General features: G+C 41.0%; 1 protein-coding gene across 1 annotated transcript in view; it reads right to left on the reverse strand.

Annotated features, from left to right (window-relative positions):
• The window catches only part of SWAP70 (switching B cell complex subunit SWAP70), a 74,710-nt gene that overhangs the window by 24,794 nt on the left and 28,035 nt on the right, over nucleotides 1-21,881 (reverse strand). The window contains exon 3 of the mRNA XM_006089634.2: nucleotides 10,798-10,971. Coding sequence (XP_006089696.1) covers nucleotides 10,798-10,971 — 174 coding nt within the window. The remainder of the gene's footprint in view (nucleotides 1-10,797; nucleotides 10,972-21,881) is intronic.

The raw sequence follows: 21,881 nt of genomic DNA on the forward strand, positions 1-21,881 counted from the left end.
TGTGACCCTTATCTTTAAACCCTGCTTAAAAGATAAAGGCCAAGCTCCTCGGCATCCATCGGTGGCCATCGCCCTGCCTGCTGTCACATTTACACTCCCCAGCGCTACCAACACCACTGGGCAGGGGCCCCCACTTGTTCTTTGAAGGACTGGGTAGTAAATATTTCAAGCTTTGTGCAACTCCGTTTATTTTCTACTTTGTTTTGGGGTTTTTTTGGTGTGTGTGTGTGTGTGTTGTTGTTTTTTAATTAACAACCCTTTGAAAACCGTAAAAACGATGCCTAGCACATAGACAATATGAAACAGACCATGGGCTGGCTTCAGTCAGCGAGCCATAGTTTGCCAATACCTGCCATAGATTATAAGTAGTTGACCCACATGACACACTTGCTTATGCTCCAATGCCTTCCCCACGCTGCTGTCTAGAATACCTTCACCCATTTCTCTACCTAACATATTTATTCACGTCCTACATCGTCTAAGATATTCCCACCCAAAATGAGATGTGTGGACCAGCAGCAGCAGCACTTAGAAACCTATTAAAATTAAGTGTCTCAGACAACCTGATCAGATCCTCATCAGATCCTAACCAGAACCTAGCCAGAGAACATGGCAAAAGATCCTGGACAGAACCTGGCTACAGAACTTGGCTGGAGAACCTAGAGACAGAACATGGCGGGAGAACCTGGAGAGAACCTGGCTGAAGAACCTAGAGACAAAACCCCGTACAGAACCTAGCAAGAAAACATGGCAAGGGAACCTGACTAGAACCTGGCGACAGAACCTGACTGGAGATCTGGGCTAGAACCTGGCTGAAGAACCAAGAGACAGAACCTAGAGACAGAACCCAAAGACAGAATCCAGAGACAGAGAACCTAGAGTCAGAACCTAGCGAGAGAACATGGCACCAGAACTTCGCTGGAGATCCTAGCCAGAGATCCTCAGCAGATCCTCATCAGATCCTAACCAGAACCTAGCCAGAGAACATGGCAAAAGATCCAGGACGCAGAACCTTGCTATAGAACTTGGCTGGGGAACCTAGACAGAACATGGCAGGAGAACCTGGATAGAACCCTGGCAAGAGAACCTTGCAACAGAACCTGACTACAGAACCTAGCGAGAGAACATGGACACAGAACTTGGCTGGAGATCCTGGAGGGAGAACCTCACTATGCTGATGAACTGAACCCAGTTTCCATGTCATTCATTCTTCGCCGACTCCGTCCACACCTTTGGGGATCCCTGGACCCGTTGGGGTTGGACCCCAACATAGAACCCCATTTAACATCAGTGTAAATTCACACGCTTAGGATCACTCACCTAGTTAAGCGGCAGAGCCAGAAACATTCTTGTATAAGTCTTTTGTGGACATGTTTTTATTTCTCTTGGGTAAATGCCTAAAATTTTAATTGCTGGTTCACAGAGATGTGCATGTCTAACTAGGAGAAACTGTCAAACTGGTTTCCAAAATAGTGTATGAGTGTGTCCACTTTCTCACCAACATCTCATATTGTCAGTAGTTTTATTTTAAGCCCTGGCCGGTGTGTCTCAGTTGGTTGGGCCTTGTCCTGTGCACTGAAAGGATGCTGGTTTGATTCCTGGTCAGGGCACATGCCCAGATTGCCAGCTTGACCCCCAGAAGGGGGCGTGCAGGAGGCAGCTGAGTGATGTTTCACCCACATCAATGTTCTCTGTCTATCTAGCTATCTCTATCTCTATCTTTCTCCCTCTCTCCCTCTCTTTTCCTCTCTCTAAAAATCATTTTTAAAAAATCTTTAAAAAATATTTTTAAGTATTATCCCATTGGGACTCTCTAAGAAATTGTTTGGAACACACCTCAGAATGGTCGCTGAGGATTAGAGGGCTATTTACAAACCCCAGTGCTGAATAACATATTATCCTCCAGCTGCTTCCAAAAGATCAAAGGGCACCATTGTATTTTTTAATCAAAAGCCCTTTATCACAGATAGGTATAAATTAGCATAGAAAAAAAAGTAGACGGTACCCCGAAAGGTTAACAGTGATTATCTCCGAGGAGTGAAATTTTGAGTGGGATTTGTTTTGTTTTCTAGAGTTTCTAAATGTTAAATAATAAACATGTGCTACTTTTATAATAATAAGAAAAAAAAAAAAAAAATTAAGTGTCTCAGATCCCACGAAAAACCCAAAAGCCAGAATCTGCCTTTGAACAAGTACCCCAGGAACTCACAGGCACACTAAAGCCTGAGAAGCAAACCTGCTCTGACCAACCCTAACCCGGGCAGGTGTTTGTCTATGCTGCTGCATTTAGCATACTGAATTAAAATGATCTTTTTACTAACTGGCTTCCCCACTGTTTTATGAATTCCATACAGGAGGGACCATGTCCCACTCATCTTTGAATCCCCAGAACTCAGTATGGTACTTAGAACGTAGTAGAGCTCAATTAATGTTAGTTAAACTGAAATAAATTAAGCTAAGCCAAAATTTCCTCATGAAATGAATGAGTATAATACCACTCATCAGCCCAGCCGGCGTGGCTCAGTGGTTGAGCTTCGACCTATGAACCAGGAGGTCACAGTTGGATTCCCAGTCAGGGCACATGCCCAGGTTGCAGGCTCGATCCTCAATAGGGGTTGTGCAGGAGGCAGCCAATCAATGATTCTCTCTTATCATTGATGTTTCTATCTCTCTCTCCCTCTTCCTTCTTCTCTGAAATCAATAAAAAAATATATATTTTAAAAAATAAAATAACATCCATCACATATACCTACTATGGAGATAAAATGAAACAAATACAGGACATTTTGCACAGTGCCAGGCACACTAGGTACTCCATCAATGTTAATTCCCTTCTGCAATTGAGTGGACTATTATACCACCATTTAAAATTACTTTCAAGAAAGCACTTATAGCCCTGACTGGTTTGGCTCAGTGGATAGAGCGTCGGCCTGGGGACTGAAGGTTCCCCAGTTCGATTTCGGTCAAGGGCACATGCCTGGGTTGTGGACTCAATCCCCAGTAGGGGTGTGCAGGAGGCAGCTGATCAATGATTCTCATCATTGATGTTTCAATCTCTCTCTCCCTCTCCCTTCTTCTCTGAAATCAATAAAAATATTTTTTTTAAAAAAAGAAAGCATTTATGAAAGTACATAAAGTGAAGAAGAATGCAAAATTAGATTTACCTATGATTTATACTCCATAAAGATTATGTAAATATTTTGACAAATACTAGTACAAAACATAGAAACAGCAAGTCTGTTACAGATAGGATTGTGAGTTATTTTTTTCTTTGTCTTCTTTTTTTTAAAATATATATATTCTATTGATTTCAGAGAGGAAGGGAGAAGGAAAGAGACGGAAATGTCAATGATGAGAGAGGATCATTGATTGGCTGCCTTCTGCCCGCCCTCTACCGGGGATCAAGCCCACAACCCCAGGCATGTGCCCTTGACTGGAATTGAACCCAGGACCCTTCAGTCTACATGCCGATGCTCTATCCACTGAGCCAAACCAGCTAGGGCTTTCTTTTCTTCTTAACACTTCCATTAACTTGGTTAAAACGTTGTTTGTGAAATAAACTTTAACAAAAAAAAATAGAAAAAACATATTTGCAAAGAAATGTACATTCATAAAATATCACAAAGTCAAAAAATATCATGAGTTCTACAACTTAATTTGATAAGATTGTAAAAATCCTCTAGTATGGAGATTACCTAATCCCTTAAATCTAACATATGTTTACTTGTTGGAGAAAGACCCATTCAGGTCTTTCCTTCTCTTGTTGGAGATCTATCATCTGCTATTAAGCTTATCAGAGATTATTTTCTTGGCTCTTCAACAGAAGTAGCAGGGATTGTCAGCGGAAGAGAGAAAAAGGACATATTAAGAGGAAGACAAAGGAAGAGGGAAGGAAAGAATGAGACAAAAGAGAAGAGAGAGAAAATATAAAAGCAAGAAGAGATTGAAGAAAGACAAAGGTGCCCTAATCGGTTTGGCTCAGTGGATAGAGCGTCGGCCTGCGGACTGAAGGGTCCCAGGTTCGATTCCGGTCAAGGGCATGTACCTTGGTTGCGAGCACATCCCCAGTGGGAGGTGTGCAGGAGGCAGCTGATCGATGTTTCTCTCTCATCGATGTTTCTAACTCTCTATCCCTCCCCCTTGCTCTCTGTAAGAAATCAATAAAATATATTTTTTTAAAAAAAAGGAAGACAAAGGAAAGAAAGAACATTAAAATAAATAACTGCCCGTGGTAAACTAACTTAGAGGCATTAACAGGTACAGAAATGCAATCGCCCTAAGGCAGCAAAACGAAGGGCCCATGCTGCCTGATCACAACTTGGGGTAAGTGTAGTAACGGCACAACTAGAAGTTTTAGTAGGAAGCCAAGGCCAATATATGCATATGGCCACAGCATGAGGAAAAGTGGGCGTGGCAAAGAGGTGCATCCAACTGACCATTTGTATCTGTGGACACCCAGCCTCAGCTCTGCCTCACCTGCGCCTAGTGAATGAACCCGAGCCTCATAGTCGGAGCTTTAGTTCTTCTTGCCTATCGGACGACCTTTTATAATGTTTGTAACCCAGAAAGGACCTATTACGAGCAAACCTTTCTGAAGGTGACCTCCCAAACCTTTCTGAGTTGGGCATCAGCACCAGCATCTGCTCAGCATTGCCAGTAACTGTGCCAGACAACCAATTAGATTCATTTCCTGCTGACTTTCGACACAATCATTTACTTGTCATAACCAAGTAACTTAAGGACCTCTTAAATCATTACATTGGGCCAAGGAGAGACAAGCGTTCTCAGCTATTCAATTATACTAACTAATAAATCACGTGCTGCGTGTGAGTCTGGAGTGGCCTGCATCAATTCTAAGAGCTCATTCAGTTTCAGGAAGCAGCTTACTTCCTCCTTCCAAGCAAGTTTCACCAAAAATAACAAAGAATAAACTTTTAAACTGCATGTGATTTGCAATGCCTTTGGTTCCAAAATTTATTTTGTTAAATGTTCTTTCCCTGTCATCATTGAAAAGGGCCTTTATTGGCGTAACAACAATTCGGGTTTTATTTCACGGAGGGTCTCTTAAAACTATTTCAAGTTTGATATTTATTTCAAGGCAACTCTTCCAAACAAGCTCACAACGGACACATCCTGTTTTTGTTCTTGGCTCTGTGGGAAGTGAATACTAATGTAAAAACTATACTTTGACACATGTTTCCAGGAATACCGTATGACAAAAATTACAAACCCATCTCAAATAAGGACGGGTCGTGTCTTGACTTTTGCGTAGTAAGTAACTTAAATATGTATTCAATATTCTTGACACTACTTTCTGGGTGATGGAAAACTAAGTCAAAAGCAAACTTATTTATACCACTTATGTTATTCATATAACTACAGCTGTTACTTATATAGCATTAATCAAAGCTAGAGAACAAAATCTTACTTAAAAACATTCTGGACTTAAAATGCAAATGATCATTAGGGACTTACAGTATTGGAAAAATTAAAAAATTAATTGTATAAAGTCTAAAAACTGTTGAAAAGATTACAATTAAACTTAGTATATACACAAAGACATTTCAAATTTTATATTTTAAATACATCTTTTTTCACGTTACATTTTATTAAAATCTGTAAGTCTAAAACTGTACCAAAATACAGTTTTTTAAATGTTATTAAAGTATTTAGGAAGAAAGCAAAAAATCTAAGAGAGATGGCCACCTTAAGAAATATGATTCTAGTGTTTTCCATAACACAGTGTGGCCTCGAGTCTGCAGTGCTTGGTCAAAGGACAGGAGATGTGCTGAGAGTACAAAAAATTCAAACTCCAGGAGGCTGGCTCAGCTGCCAGACAAAGCATTTCCACATAAATCTGTTTTAACAACCCCTTCTTTCCCCACACAAGTACTCCTGGCCATGGAGGAATAATCTGTAAAACTAACTCTAATTCTCCTTTTAACTAGAAGGAGTTAAGGATGTCAAAACACAGAGTAAGTCCGAACAGTAACATGACAAGGTAGGCTGCCTGGCTATTCTATCACATCAAAGACAGGCTGTTCCCTTCCCAAATGAGACTAATTTGTTTGGAAAGGGGACCAAGACGTCCCTGTCAGTCCGCCAAGATGAAGGTAAGCCTGCCACGGAGTTCTGGCTAGGCCCGGGTGCAGAAAAGATAGTCATGTGGGCCCCAGTTCTTCGAGCCACCTGGAAAATAAATCTTTCGAGTTTAAGCAGGGCAGTCAGGAAGGTGATGCTGACTGGCTCCCTTCACAGCCTGTGGCTCTGTGATGATTTAAAGCCAATGACAAGTCCTTCACATCAATCAAGTGCTGCCCCGAGGAATAAGGTAAGTCTCCTTACTCACTAATTTCTAATTCTGAAATCAGGACAAGATCACCATGAATATTTTAGTAATGGAAAGAACCAAAACATCACAGGTCAGAGACCACCCCTCCTCCAGTTCCAAGGAAAACACTAATACATTTGGAAGCACTGAGTGTAACTACAAAACGTCTTAAAAGATGATACTGGAGATTTTACTAGCATAATTTGTCCAAGCAGCAGCTTGGCTTTTATAATAGCATTGGTGTATCTTTTTCTCTACCTATAAATATTCTATCCCCTTCTACTGGTATATATCTCTGTATTAAGATGGACATTTTGTTTAACTTTTCTATTCTCTTTTTTTTTTTAAGGTTTTTTAAATTGATTTTTAGGGAGAGAGGAAGGGAGAGGGAAAAACATCGATTGGCTGCCTTCCACAAGCCCCCTACCAGGGATCAAACCCACAAGCTGAGTATATGCCCTCTGACTGGGACTCGAACTGGCCACCTTTTGGTGCACGGGACCATGCCCAGCCAACTGAGCCACACAAGTATATACACATGTCTAGGTCAGGGCAAGCTAGACAATTTCTGTGGACAAAAATTCCACAGCATGTTTTATTTTGTATTTCCGCTTTTACATACATGGGCAATTACATCATTATGGTTACCAAGCACTAAGAAACTGCTCCCACCTGCGGTGAATCTGCCTTTCCCTTGATAACCAATGACCACCTCATTGCTAAATCCAAGGACAACTTCTCACTCATCACGCTCTAATTTTTCTGTGACAGTGAATGCCAGGAACTACTTTTCTGCTTCTTAGAACTTTTTCTTTCTTGAGTACCCATGACTCAACATTCTCTCAGTTCTCCCACCTCACCCGCTATTCTATTCAGCTTCCTTTACCAAATCTACTTCCTCCTCCTGCTGTCAAAACGCTCCCAAGATTCTGTCCTCAGCCTCTCCTCTCCCACTACAGTCTCTTCCTACCTGACCTAACCTATTACCATGGCTTCCCTATCTCTGTGTCTGGCCCTGGCCTCTCACAAGCTCTAGGTGTGCACTTCAGTTGAATACAGGATGTACCAATGTACCAAATGGACCAAACACATCAGCATCCACTGTATCCTCAATGTATCCATCATCCTGTCTCTCACACACACACACACCACTCAGTGAGTACTTACATTGGGACCAGACATTGTGTTAAATGCTTCACATACATCAACTATTTTCATCCTCACAAGAGTCCAATGAAGAGAGTAGTTATCCCTATTTTAAAGATGGGGAAACCCAAACAGAAAGATTAACTAATTTGTTCAAAGTCACATAGCTAAAAAGTGGTAGGGTCAGGGTTCAAACCGGGCAGTCTGATTTCAAAGACCATGCTTTAAACAACTACACTATATTACTTCCTAACTGCCCAGCCTGACACTTGTCTATATTTTCGCACAGCAAGGCACTATGAACCTGGTTCTGTGACCTCCAGGTCCCTCCTATCTGACCTTCTTTTCTATTCTCACTGATGCTACTGTTTTTTAGTCCTTAATACCACTTACCTTCTCTTAACTTCCCATCTCCCACCTCTCCATATTTCATCTATTTACCTGTCACTCTCTTGCTCAACAATCAATGGCTCACAGCTCCCCACTGCCTACAGGATAAAATCAAAATTATGCACAGCCTTATCTACTCCACTCTTCTTCACAGCCATCATGTTTCACTTAGACGGGATATGTATGAGTCTTCTTGACGGCCCAGCATCTAAAGCCCTTCGTATGTCTGGGGAATCCCCTACCTCCCAAGGTAAGAGTAAAAATGTAAATGTACCCTTTCCAAGCCTCCTTTGCAGCTAGCTTATGGCACGTGACCTAGGCCACCAATTAGATGCATCATCCCAAATGTGAATTGGATAGTGGGCACTAGAGAAAACTCTCCTTGGTAACAAGAAAGCTGCAGGAAGACCTGAGTTCCTGGGCAGCACCCAGGGTGCAGGGCCAGAGGTGTTCCTTGGTACAAGTGCAACACCTACCCTCTGGTGGCAGCAACCTTTCCCTTGTGGTCCTCACTGGAGCAACCAATGTAGTTCCAGCCACCACACCTGGTTTTTAGGCCACCGTGGCAATTCTGCGAACTACCCAACATCCTTTTCACACATTTACTTTTGCCTTAAATCATCTAGTCCTGGTGTTTCCAAGTAAACATCCTTCACGCATCTCAGAACATGCCCTTTGCCTTCCTGCCCCACAGAACCTTGCCCACTGTTTCTTCCATCCAGAATTCTTCTCTATTAGTCAAAACTCTTCCGATCTTTTAAGACCCAGCACTAGTACTGCTTTCCCCATAGATATAATGGCTAATACTTGATGAGCACTAAGGACCAGGCATTCTTCTCATTTGATCTTCACAAGTACAGTGGGAGGTAAATACTTGCATTAGCGCCATTTTACAGTTGAGGAAAATGCAACAAAAACAAATGAAGAAAAGTGCCCAAGGTCATGCATCTAGTGAATGGTGATAGAGCCAGAACTCAAATCCAGGAGATCTGACTCCAGGCCCCTGCTCTTCATCAGGGAACAGCCAATTGTGGCCCCTGAGTCAAAGCTAGCCCAGCAGCCAAACCTGGTTCACAGCATGTTTTTACACACCCATGATCCAAGGAAGAATAGTTTTTTAAAGTGGTTGGGAATAACCATTTTTTTAAAGTCCAAAAAAATTTCTTGACCCATGAAAATTATATGAAATTCAAACTTCAACATCCATTTCACTGAAGCATAGCAATATAGTGTCTATGGCTACTTTTATGCTTCAACAGCAGAGTTGAGTACCTGTGACAAAGACAGACAGGATGGCCCAAAAAGTCCACAAAGCCTCAAATATTTACTGTCTTACCCTTCAAGACTCTGCTTTTAGCCACTATATTACACTGCCTCTCTGAAAAAGCTGCCCTATCCCCTTATTTCCCCCAAGCTGGAATAAATCTTGCCTTCACTGAATTTGCATGGCATTTGCATCTTTCTGAGAACAAGTAGTCCATTTTGCTTTGAATGACACTTGATTTATTTTTTTCCCTCCAGCGGACTGTAAGTTCCTTGAAGGCAGGAAGTAATCTTTCTCACTTCGTATTCCTCTTGGTGCCTCCCTTATTGTTGGTAGTTTATTAATGCTTGCTGATTTTAAATAAAATATTGTAGTATGAAGTTTTTAAAAGATTTTCCTAACATGAACAAGCATCACAGAAGTTATATTCTAGACTCTGTATTGGCAGGATGGGGAGTAAAGGGCACCCTCAACCACCACTGGTATGTATATACATTGGTACAGCAGTTCTGGAAGCAATTTTGCCTTGTTCACCTAATAATACCTTGAGACTGTGCATTTCCTAGAACTCGGAATTCCACGGCTGGAAATTTATCTTCAGGAAACACGCAGGCTAACGTATGCAATAATAGTAGTCATTAGTTCAACACATTTACTGAGTACATATTACCTGCTGCTCACTGAGCTAAGTACTTAAATGCAGACTCTCACACCCCTTAGAGGTAACATCTTATAAATGAGAAAATTAAAGCCTGAGAGGTTAAATAATTTGTCCAAGGTTAAGGGATTACAGATGACTTGTTTTTAAGGGGAGGACTACAGCTGGTTTTAACTTTGCATATTATAAGGCTTTTCTACTGTAACAAGCATGTATTGCAGGTATAATTTTTTAAAAATATGTCTTTATTGATTTCAGAGAGAGGAAGAGAGAAGGAGAAAGGGATAGAAACATCAATGATGAGAGAGAATCATTGATCAGCCATTTCCTGCACAACCCCTACTGGGGACGGGGCCCACAACTCGGGCATGTGCCCTGACCAGGAATCAAACCGTGACCTCCTGGTTCATGAATCAACACTCAACCACTGAGCCACACCAGCTGGGCTACAGGTGTAATTTTTAAAGGGCAGTAAGACATCACAAAACCTTACTCCTCTATTTGTTTTCTTTTGGAACCTTAGGAAAAATAACTCAGAACAAAACAAGCAATGTCCTTTTTCATTTACTGTGGGAAGTACAGTTAAAAGTCATCATCCTGGACTTTGAAACAAGAATAGTATTTCCTTACATAAAACAGCCTTGAAAACATTCTGGATCCTATATGTTGCCCATATAGCATCACTTGACCAGTTCTTATGGTTTTATCAATATGCAGGTAGACAAAAAATTATGATGTAACTTGTACTAAATAAATATTCTTTGGACCTGAGGACGGATTTGTCTATAATTACAGCAATTTAGAGAGGAAGAGTCCCACCCTGTCTGCAAGTCTCCAGGGATATTACATGACCCCAAATCACTTAAGTTTTGGGCCTTTTTTAGATTCAAGCCATTTTGCCTCTGATCCAAAAAGTCTAGTCCAATACTTCATATCTGCAGTGACTTAACACAAACACTTCCAAGTTCGATCTATTAAATGCGAAGATGGCCCAGAGCCACACCTTACCTCTTCTGGCACAATAATTAATGGATACTTGTCCTCAGATAAAAAGTTGAAAATAACCCACACTTTAAATGAATCTTCTTCCTCAATGAGCAGGGGACTCTTCGTGAGGTTTTTTTTGACACAGAGGGTCCAACACATTCTATTTAATTCAAGCTTGTCAAAGTTGTCTTGGACCTAAAAAGGAATAAGGAAAATTCCAATGAACCAATCCAAAATAAGTAATATAACATAAGCCCAGTAAAACCGAAAAACAAAGTTCACTCTAGGCTTCCATTTTAACCAATCCAATTCACCAATACATTTTCAGTGTATATGCTTAGGTACCACACTTTTAAAGGCTCAATTAAGAATATTATATTAAGCCCGGCTGGCATGGCTCAGTGATGAGTGCTGACCTATGAACCAGGAGGTCCTGGTTCGATTCCCGGTCAGGGCACATGCCCGGGTTATGGTCTTGATCCCCAGTGGGGAGCATTCTGGAGGCAGCCAATCAATGATTCTCTCTCATCATTGATGTTTCTATCTCTCTCTCCCTCTCCCTTCCTCTCTGAAATCAATACAAATTTATTTTAAAAAACAAAAACAGAGTCTAAATCAAACTTTAAATGCTGTCTGTTAATACTATGCCAAATTGCTGTAGAACTCAGCAGATGGACGACATCTACATGATGAAAGACATCTCTATAGGATTAGTTTCAAAGGCCACCACCATCAACTCTATCCACCCATACCCCTAAAAAAACGTAAGTGAAAGATATGCCGCATGGGAAGTGACAGGCGCATGAAAGCACACAGCCTTGCTCTGAGGAACCAGAGGTTCCGTGTGGATTATGTGGTGAATTGTAGGGTTCCTGGCAGGGAGTGGCTAAATTTATGGCTGGAAAAGCAAACACAGAAATCACAAAGAGCTTCATAATTTTTTTTTTAAATAGTCTATAGGAAACCCCCAGTTGAAGGGTTTTGGAGCAGAGAATGAGCAGGTCATCTGCAGCCCAGATTACTACTCTGCAGAAGAGACGGTATTGAAGGTGACCCTTGGAGTATGTTGAAGAGTTCAAGGTAAAGTATTCCGAAGGACAGAAAGGAAATGGCATCAGCAAAAGCGTGGCAGGAGCAGCCCACCCTCCCTGTTTGGGAAACAGTCACAGGAGGAAGGACACAGAAACAAGGGCAAAGGAAAGATAACGTGTTCCGTTTGGGAAGTTCTGGTGAGGCATTAGATGGAGGTGTCCAAGGCCAATCAAAGAGGTGAAGCTAACCTAAGAGGAGAGGCAGATCTGTGCATCAACTGCACACCAGTGATGACTGAAACCATGACGGCCTAGGAGACCACGGAGAGAGACCACAAAGGGAGAAAAGAGAGGAGATCAGAAACAGGACCTCAGGGGATACACACATTGGTAAAGCAAGAGCAGGAAGAGGAATCAGGATAACTGAAAAAGCACTCAGAGTGGTAGGAGAACCACAAAGATATGAGAACTGGGTGAGGAAACAGTTGAGAAGGTTTGATAAGTAGTGGGAAACGCTGCAGAGAGACGAAGGAGGGGCTGATTAAAAACCACTGGTTCTGCATGCACTTCAATGATCTCTAGTTATCTTCAAGACAGCTGAAAAGTGTGGGTAAAAGATTTCAGTGGGATCAGAAACCAAGAAAATTCTCCATAAATTAGTTTTCCTAGGAAATAAGTTGTGTGTTCGGCTCATTCCTCCTCTAAAACCTACTCCACTATTCCTTAGTTTAATGATACTCAGGTAAAAGAGTATTAAATGATAGCATTGACATCTTTTTAAAAAGTACAAGAATCAGATCATATATGAAAAGCCCACAGCTAACATCATGCTCGTCGGTGAAAAACTGAAAGCTTTCCTCTAAGATCAGGAACAGTGCAAAGATGCCTACTCTCACCACTTCCTTTCAACACAGTACTGGTCAGACAGTTAGGCAAGAAAAAAAAATAAAAGTCATCCAAATTGGAAAGAAAAAAGTAAAATTATCTCTGTTTGCAGATGATATGCTCTTTTTTATTTTTTTAAATATATTTTTATTGATTTCAGAGAGGGGGAGAGAGAGAAACATCAATGATGAGAGAGAATCATTGATCGGCTGCCTCCTGCATGCCCCACACTGGGGATTGAGCCTGCAATGTGGGCATGTGCCCTGACTGAAATTGAACCATGACCTCTTGGTTCATAGGTCAATACTCAATCACTGAGCCACACCAGCTGGGCTGCTTTTTTTATTGTATGTAGAAACCTCTAAAGAGTCTACAAAAAGCTGTTAGAACAAATAAATAAATACAGCAAAATTACAGGATATAAAATCAACATTCAAATATCAGTTATATTTCTATACGCTAATAATGAACAATCTGAAAAAGAAATTAAGAAAACAATCCCATTTACAATAGCATCAAAAAGAATAAAGTACTTAGGAATAAACTTTTCCAAGGAGGCAAAAGACCTGCACATTGAAAACTACAAAACATTACTGAAAGAAATTAAAGATGACAAATAAATGGAAAGACATCCCATATTCGTGGGTTAGAAGACAATATTGTTAAAATGTCCATACTCCCTAAGCAATTTAGATCTAACGCAATCCCCATCAAAATCCCAATGGCATTTTTTTGCAGAAACAAAAAACATTATCTTAAAATTCATATGGAATCTCAAAGGACCATGAATACCCAAAACAATCTTGAGAAGAAGAACAAAGCTAGAGGCCTTGCACTTCCTAATTTCAAAACATATTACACAGCCACAGGAATCAAAATAGTCTGCTACTGGAATAAAAACAGACAGACTAATAAAACAGAAAAGAGAGCCCAGAAATAAGCCTGCAGGTGCATGGTTGATGATCTTCAACAAGGATGCCAAGGCTACACAATGAGAAAAGGAGAGTCTCTCTTCAACAAATGGTGTTGGAAGAAAATATCCACCTGCAACAGAATGGAGATGGACCCTTGCCCTATATCAGTGATGGCGAACCTATGACACGCGTGTCAGAGGTAACACACGAACTCATTTTTTTGGTTGATTTTTTTTGTTAAATGGCATTTAAATATATAAAATAAATATCAAAAATATAAATCTTTGTTTTACTATGGTTGCAAATATCAAAAAATTTCTATATGTGACACGGCACCAGAGTTAAGTTAGGGTTTTTCAAAATGCTGACACGCCAAGCTCAAAAGGTTCGCCATCACTGCCCTATATCATATACAAAAATTAATTCAAAAACGGCGTCAAGATATAAATGGAAGACCTGAAACTCCTAGAAGAAAACATCGGGAAAAAGCTTCCTGACATTGGAACAGACAATGACTTCTTGGATAGGACACTGAAGGCACAGGCAACAAAAGCAAAAACAGACCAATGAAACTTCATCAGACATAAACTTCTGCCCACAAAGGAAACAATCAATAGCATTGGACAACGGTGAGCCAGTCCTTGCCATCAGAGAACTTACACACCAGGTGGGAAACAATACAGCAACAGCACAACCACCTACATGATAAAAACTGTGGTGCGTGCTCTGAAGGAAAAGCAGAGGATGCTTGAGAACACATGGAGGCAGAGCTGGTTAGCTCTGGGGAGGGTGGGGCGCTACCTACAGAAACCTCCCTGAGGAAGTGACAATCAAGCGAAGACCCAAAAGGATGAACAGGCATCGGCTGCATGCTATGGGCACAGGAAGCCTAATAGCAGAGCAAGCAGCATGTCTGAAGGATCTGTGGCAGGAGAGGTCTTCGTAATTGGAGGAACAGAGAGGAGGTCAACATGGCTGCACTGCAGTGAGCAAGAAGGGAGTGGAGAACGTGGAGGCTGGAGAGGTTGGCAGAGGCCAAACAGAACACAGCCCTGCATGCCATGATAAGCACTTTGGGCTTTGAGATCATCTCTAAGTTCATTCTAACGATAAAGGGTCTAGGAATCTATGGCTCCATACTCCATCTCATCTAAGATTACAAACTGCTCCCAAATCCCAGTTTGTATCAGACACATTAAACTGACAGTCTCACATCTTTTGGAAAACTAACAACGGCTGTCACTGATCTCAGGGTGTCCAAATAGAAGATAATTTTCTAGAAAAAAATGTGTAGAGTTGTTTTCTGGTTGTTTTTTTTTAACACTAAGTCTATGTAACGGCTTGTCTCATAGAGGACAGGCACCGGAATAGGTTAGACTGTATTGCTATAGCAAGCTCAGATTGGGTCCGAGTTCTTATTTTTAACATATGTTTGCTTTTCCCATACATATGAACACATATGAACCCATACATATGAATAAGATAGCAGTTATGGACCTCAATTCTGACTCAAAGTACTAAAAGTATTTACAAAACTAAGCTCACATTTCTAAATTAAAATTTTCATACAAACTAGTAACACTTCTTTTTTTAATATATTTTTATTAATTTCAGAGAGGAAGGAAGAGGGAAAGAGAGATAGAAACATCAATGATGAGAGAGAATCATTGACTGGCTGCCTCCTGCACACTCCCCACTGGGGATCGAGCCCGCAACCTGGGCATGTGCCCTTGACTGGAATCGAACCTGGGACCCTTTAGTCCACAGGTCGATGCTCTATCCACCGAGCCAAACCAGCTAGGGCTAGTAACACTTCTTTAAAACATTTAGCATAGTGCCTGATACACAGTGGACTAAATAAATGTTAGCATTTTTATCTTTATACTAATGTTTTCAAAAATATTTTGATAACATGGGAAAGGAAATATTAATGTTAAGTGTTCAATATGATCCCAGCTTGAAAAATCATACAAATGTATTTTTAAAAATAACGACTCAAAGTAAACAGATCAAAATTTTAAAAGTGACTGCCTCAAGATGGTCAGGATAATATTTTCTGAAAAGTTCCTTTTTAAAAAAATTTACAACCATGAGCCTGTATTTACAATACAGGAAACCATTTTACAATTAAGAAAACCACTTTAATGACAGTATTTCACATTAATCGTCAGGGAGATACAAATCAAAACACAGTAAGATACCACACCTCACACCCACAAGGATGGCTATAATCAAAAAGACAGAAAATGACAAGTGTTGGTACCGATATGAAACAGCTGGAACCCTCGCATATTGCTGGTAGGAAAGTAAACTTCACAGCTGCTTTGGAAAACAGCGTGGCAGTCCCTCAAAAGGTTAAACGTAAGTTGCCATATGACTCAGCAATTCCCTTCCTAAGTATGTGCCCAAGAGAACTGAAAACACACATCCACACAAAAATTTGAACATGAATGCGCAAAGCAACAAACTCCTCACAACCAAAAAGTGGAAATAACGCAAATGCCCATCACCTGTTGAGTGTACAAACAAAATGTGGTATACCCATAATGGAGTATTATCCAGCCATTGAAAGGAATGAAGCACTGTTACATGCTACAGTGTGACCACGTATTTATGATTCCATTCATATGGTATGAGTCCAGGATAGGCAAATCCAGAGAGACAGAAAGTAGATTAGTGGTTGCCTAGGGCTCTGGGGGAGGACAGAGTGAGTGCTAATGGGTATGTTTGTTTGTCTTTTGAGGGAGAACGAAGAAAATAGTCCAAAATTGATTGTGATGATGGTTGCACAAAAATGTGACTATATTAAAAACCACCGATTGTACACTATAAAAACTTAAATTGTATGTTATATGAATCATATCTCAATAAAGCCATTATTCAAAAAACAAGAACAGTGATTTCTTTAAACGACATCACTCTTAGATTTATATTGCTGGCCAAAGTGTCCAATGGCATAAATTCATCCATACTCAACATAGGACCTCTTTATTCACTCAGAAGTTTTGAGGACATTTTGAGTGCTGAAGGTATATTCATTCAACTAACAGAAATCTGAAAACTCATTTTATGGAAGAGCTACAACTGACACATGAACTCAAGCATCTGGTAAGAGAGTACAAATGTCAGCCTAGGAAAACAGAACGTAGAGGCTGCTGGCCTCCAGAGAAGGGACGCTGTATTAAACTAAAATATTTCTCTTTGTGTGTTTATCCTTTGCATGTATATGTTTCAAAAAACAAACAAACCCATGAACCAGTGGGCCATGCCCTTCAACACCCCCAAGTGAGCCCCGAACTGGGGGAGCAGCCCTAGGGGCGGTCAGGGTCGTGATCCTGCTGCTGTCTCACCGGGTCAGGTCCCAGGGTTAGAGAGGCCCGGGCCAATGCGTGTCCTGGGGGCTAGTTGGCATCATCAGCCATGCCTCCCGCCCAGGGTCCCTGCTGTGAGTGACACCCACCGCCCTCCCGTGTACAGTCCTGGGCTGATGCCCAATAAAGGTGGTGGGTGAGGCACAAAAAAAAAAAAAAAAAAGACAAAAACAGAACAAAATGCAACAACAACAAAACGGTTTATGTTAGAAAGTAGCAGATTTCCCCAGTTAGGACTTAGCAAATTGCCAGGGGAGTATTGGTTTTAATCCTAGAGCCCAGACCACTCTTTAACGTGTAGAATCAGGGAAAATAACTGACAATTATTTGAACCAAAGAAACAAATAGGTAATTAAATCTCACAAAAGAATTAGATTGCCTCGTAAACATGCTGAAGCAGAACTAGTTTTTGATGTAGTCTATTGGGGCTCAATAGTAAAAAGCTAACACTGTACCACTATCTTCATTTATTCCGTCAGATAATCCAGGTATCATGTCTCTTTGCCAAAGGTGGGGGGAAGGGGGGCGGTGAGGGAGAGCTCACAAAAAATTCTTCCTAGACCCGACCAGCATGGCTCAGTGGTTGAGTGTCTACCTATGAACCAGGAGGTCACAGTTTGATTCCCAGTCAGGGCACATGTCCGATTTGCTGGCTCGGTCCCCAGTAGGGGGCATGCAGGAGACAGCCGGTCAATGATTCTCTCTCATCACTGATGTTTCCATCTCTCCCTCTCCCTTCCTCTCTGAAATCAATAAAAAAATATATTTAAAAAAGAACACTGGTCTAGAAGTTAAATGGCTTAGGTTCACAAACTATCTACCTCTTATTCACTAGGTAACCTTGTGCTCTTTTTCCTCCTGAGTTAAATGGGAGTAAGAATTCCAGTTACACATCACAGGATTAACATGAGGATCAAATGAGACAGTATATATATGAAAGCACATCTTGCAAATATTTAATCATTATTATATTTTTTCTTTGCATGACTGATAACAATCTCTCGATTTTATGTTATCATGCTTCAGCCACTATTGGCATTTTTTTCCACTAAGTTTCAAAACAAAGCACTAATCTTTGCTCAATTTAAGCCCACACCATGGAATCCTTGGCAGCTTTATTTGGATTGAAGGACTGGCAAGATTCCACTCCAGGTGGCTAAGCAATAGTAAACAAGGGCTCACTGTTTCATCACATCCTCACCCACTCTGTGAATGAGGTTTTCTCCAAATTTAGTGGCTAATTTTGGACTTTTTAAATACTGCTATATTTTCTTCCCTGGCTACAAAACTTTAAAATACCCTAAATACTAAAATAAAGAACATTTTAAAATGTAAAATTCAAAATGCTTAAATAAAGTTACACCCAGGAAAACAAAATGCAATATTAGGGCACAGCACTTTAAGATATTAAACCATGCCCTGGCTGGTGTGGCTCAATGGCTAGAGCATCAGCCCTCACATGGAAGGATCACAGGTGGGACTCCCAGTCAAGGGCATGTACCTGGGCTGCAGGTTCGATCTTTGGCCACAGTTGGGCATGTGCAGGAGGCAACCAATTGATGTGTCTCTCTCACATCAATGTTTCTCTCTCTCTCTGTGTGTCTCTCTGTATGTCTCTCCCCTCTCTCCCTCCCTCCCTCCCTCCCTCCCACTCTCTCTAAAACAGCAATGAAAAAAAAATCCTCAGGTGAGTATTACCAACAACAAAAAAGATATTAAACCATATCTCTCTATCTATTGGCCCAGACCACACAAATTCTAGCCCTGAAAAACAAAGCAATTTCCAGATTCCTGAGGCTTTCCCAACATGTTCTATATTTTAATAATAGACATTATTGTCTTTAATTTCTAATATTAAACACACACACACAGCAGGTCATCAAATATTTGCTGAATATGAGACATGTTTACATATAATGCATCGATAGAGCACGAGTGAGCTACCTGAACAGAACAGCAGCCAAGCAAAGTCCAGAAGATAGCACAGCATCCACTGAGGTTTTGAGAGCTCACACATCAGTTTCTGTACAATTTGATTAAATCTTCTTTATTGAGATACTAGATGCCCTAACCGGTTTGGCTCAGTGGATAGAGCATCGACCTGCGAACTCAAGGGTCCCAGGTTCGATTCCGGTCAAGGGCACGTACCTTGGTTGCTGGCACATCCCCAGTGGGGGAGTGTGCAGGAGGCAGCTGACCGATGTTTCTAACTCTCTATCCCTCTCCCTCTCCCTTCCTCTCTTTAAAAAAAAAAAAATCAATAAAATATATTAAAAAAAAAAAAGAGATACTAGAGCAGTGATGGCGAACCTATGACACACGAACTCATTTTTTTGGTTGATTTTTCTTTGTTAAATGGCATTTAAATATATAAAATAAATATCAAAAATATAAGTCTTTGTTTTACTATGGTTGCAAATATCAAAAAATTTCTATATGTGACATGGCACCAGAGTTAAGTTAGGGTTTTTCAAAATGCTGACACGCCGAGCTCAAAAGGTTCGCCATCATTGTACTAGAGGCTCAGTGCACAAATTTGTGCACCAGTGGGGTCCCTTGGCCTGGCCTGCGGGGATCAGCCAAAACCGGCAGTCCTACATCCCCCAAGAGATGTAGTAGTGTGTGAAGTGGCAGGCAGCCATGGAGGAGCCCGAGCCTGGGCCGGGCGCCGCTACAGCTCATCCTGACCCACTGCTCCTGCTGCAGCCACCACTCAGTAGGCTCACTGCCGCTCTGCTGTGGTCTCCGCACATCCATCCTAGAGCGATACCAGCGCGCCCATGACCGAGAAGCGCCTGCAGGCTCACGTCCAGTCAGTCCTGATGCCAGTCCCAGAGTGAATGGGTGAAGGGCAGCGGGAGGAGTGTCCACAGGAGAGGCTCACCAGCCATGAAACCAGAGTCTGGCACCCGTTGATCAGCTGAGCTGTGCTCACGCGGTGGGAGTGCACTGACCATTAGGAGGCAGCTCCTGCGTTGAGCGTCTGCCCCCTTGTGGTCAGTGCACATCATAGCTACTGGTCAACCAGTCAAACAGTCAAACAGTCACTTGGGCTTTTATATATATAGATAATTCATGTACCGTAAGAGTCACTCTTTAAAGTGTGCAATACACTAGTTTTTGGTATACTCATGAGGTTTTTTGTTGGTTGGTTGGTTTTTGTTTGTCTGCTTGCTTATTTAGTGGTTAGACAATCATATACTTTACACAGTGTTCCCCTCAATATTTCCAGTGTCTATCTGACACCATACACAATATTATTGACTACTGTTCCTATGCTTTACTTCCCCGTGACTATCAACTAATTTGTGCTTCTCGGTCCCTTCACCTCTTTCACCCGGTGCCCCAACCCTCCCTCCCATCTGGCAGCCACCAGTTCCCTCTTTGTATCTGAGTCTATTTCCATTTTGTTTGTTTACTTTGTTCTTTAGATTCCACATATAAGTGAAATCATATGATATTTATCTTTCTCTGACTGACTTATTTCACTGAGCTTAATACTCTCTAAGTCCTCCATGCTGTAGCAAATGGTAAGATTTCATTCTTTATTATGGCTGAGTAATATAATATTCCATTGTATAAATGTACCACAGCTTTTTTAAAAAAATTTTTATTGATTTTAAGAGAGAGGGGAAGGTAGAGGGAGAGAGAAACATTGATGTAACATTGATCAGCTGCCTCCTGCACACACTCTACTGGGGTTCAAGCCCGCAACCTGAACATGTGTCCTGACTGGGAATCGAACCAGCAACCTTTCAGTGCAGGTCACAACACTCAACCAACTGAGCCACATCGGCCAGGGCACACCACAGCTTTTTTATACACTGGTCTATTGATGGGCACTTGGGTGGCTTCCATAACTTACCTATTATAAATAACCCTGCAATGAACATAGGGGTGCAAATATTCTTTCAAATTAGTGTTTTGGGTTTGGGTTTCTTCAGATAAATCCCAGAAGTGGAGTCACTGGGTTATAAGGCAGTTCCATTTTTCATCTTTTGAAAAAACTCCACAAAATTTTCCACGCACCAGGCCTCCAGTATACATATAAGATCTTTGGTTAATCCCTTCCCGCCCTCCCCCCTTCCCCGATCCCTCTGAGATTCATCAGTCTGTTCCATGTTTCCATGCCTGTGCATTGAGCGTCTGCCCCCCGGTGGTCAGTGCACATCATAGCTACCAATCGAATGGTCAAATAGTCGCTTAGGCTTTTATATATATAGACTAGAGGCCCGATGCATGAAATTCGTGCAAGTGTAGGCCTTCCTTCCTCCAGCTGCTGGCTGCCGGCACCAGCTTCCCTCTGGGGAACCCAGGCTTCCCTCGCAGCCTCGGCTTCATCCAGAAGGATGTCTGGTCTAATTAGCATATTACGCTTTTATTATTATAGATGTATTTACCTATTTAGAACATTTCACATAAATGAAACCATACAATATTTGGCTTTTGAGTTTGATTAAATCTTATTTCATTATAGTGTGGTTTCTCTCTCTCTTTTTTTCTAATTAAAGCATGGTCAAGGTAATGTTATCATTTCTGCAAGGAAAATATTTAATATATATATCTCATACACACACACAAATAAAGAGCAGAAAATTGTATTATGGGACTGACTAGGAAATTACAGATATAGTTACAAAGTGTACTTCATAAGTGAAAACACTAATTTTGACAATCTTTGCTACAAAATTTCTGAAAAATATAAGGATTTTTTCAGAAGAAGCCTGACCAACATTTGGCATTTTCCAAACTACTAACTTAAATTATTATTATAAATTTTAATTACTGTATTTTGCTATTATACAAAGGCACTAAATAACAAAAAGAATTTATATACATATAAAGCAATAAAAATACAAAGAAGCCACAGGAAAAAAATATGTAAATAGTTGTGGTAATTAGGT

This window comes from Myotis lucifugus, unplaced genomic scaffold, assembly GCF_000147115.1.
Source record: "Myotis lucifugus unplaced genomic scaffold, Myoluc2.0 scaffold_61, whole genome shotgun sequence".
In the NCBI taxonomy this organism is placed as follows: domain Eukaryota; kingdom Metazoa; phylum Chordata; class Mammalia; order Chiroptera; family Vespertilionidae; genus Myotis; species Myotis lucifugus.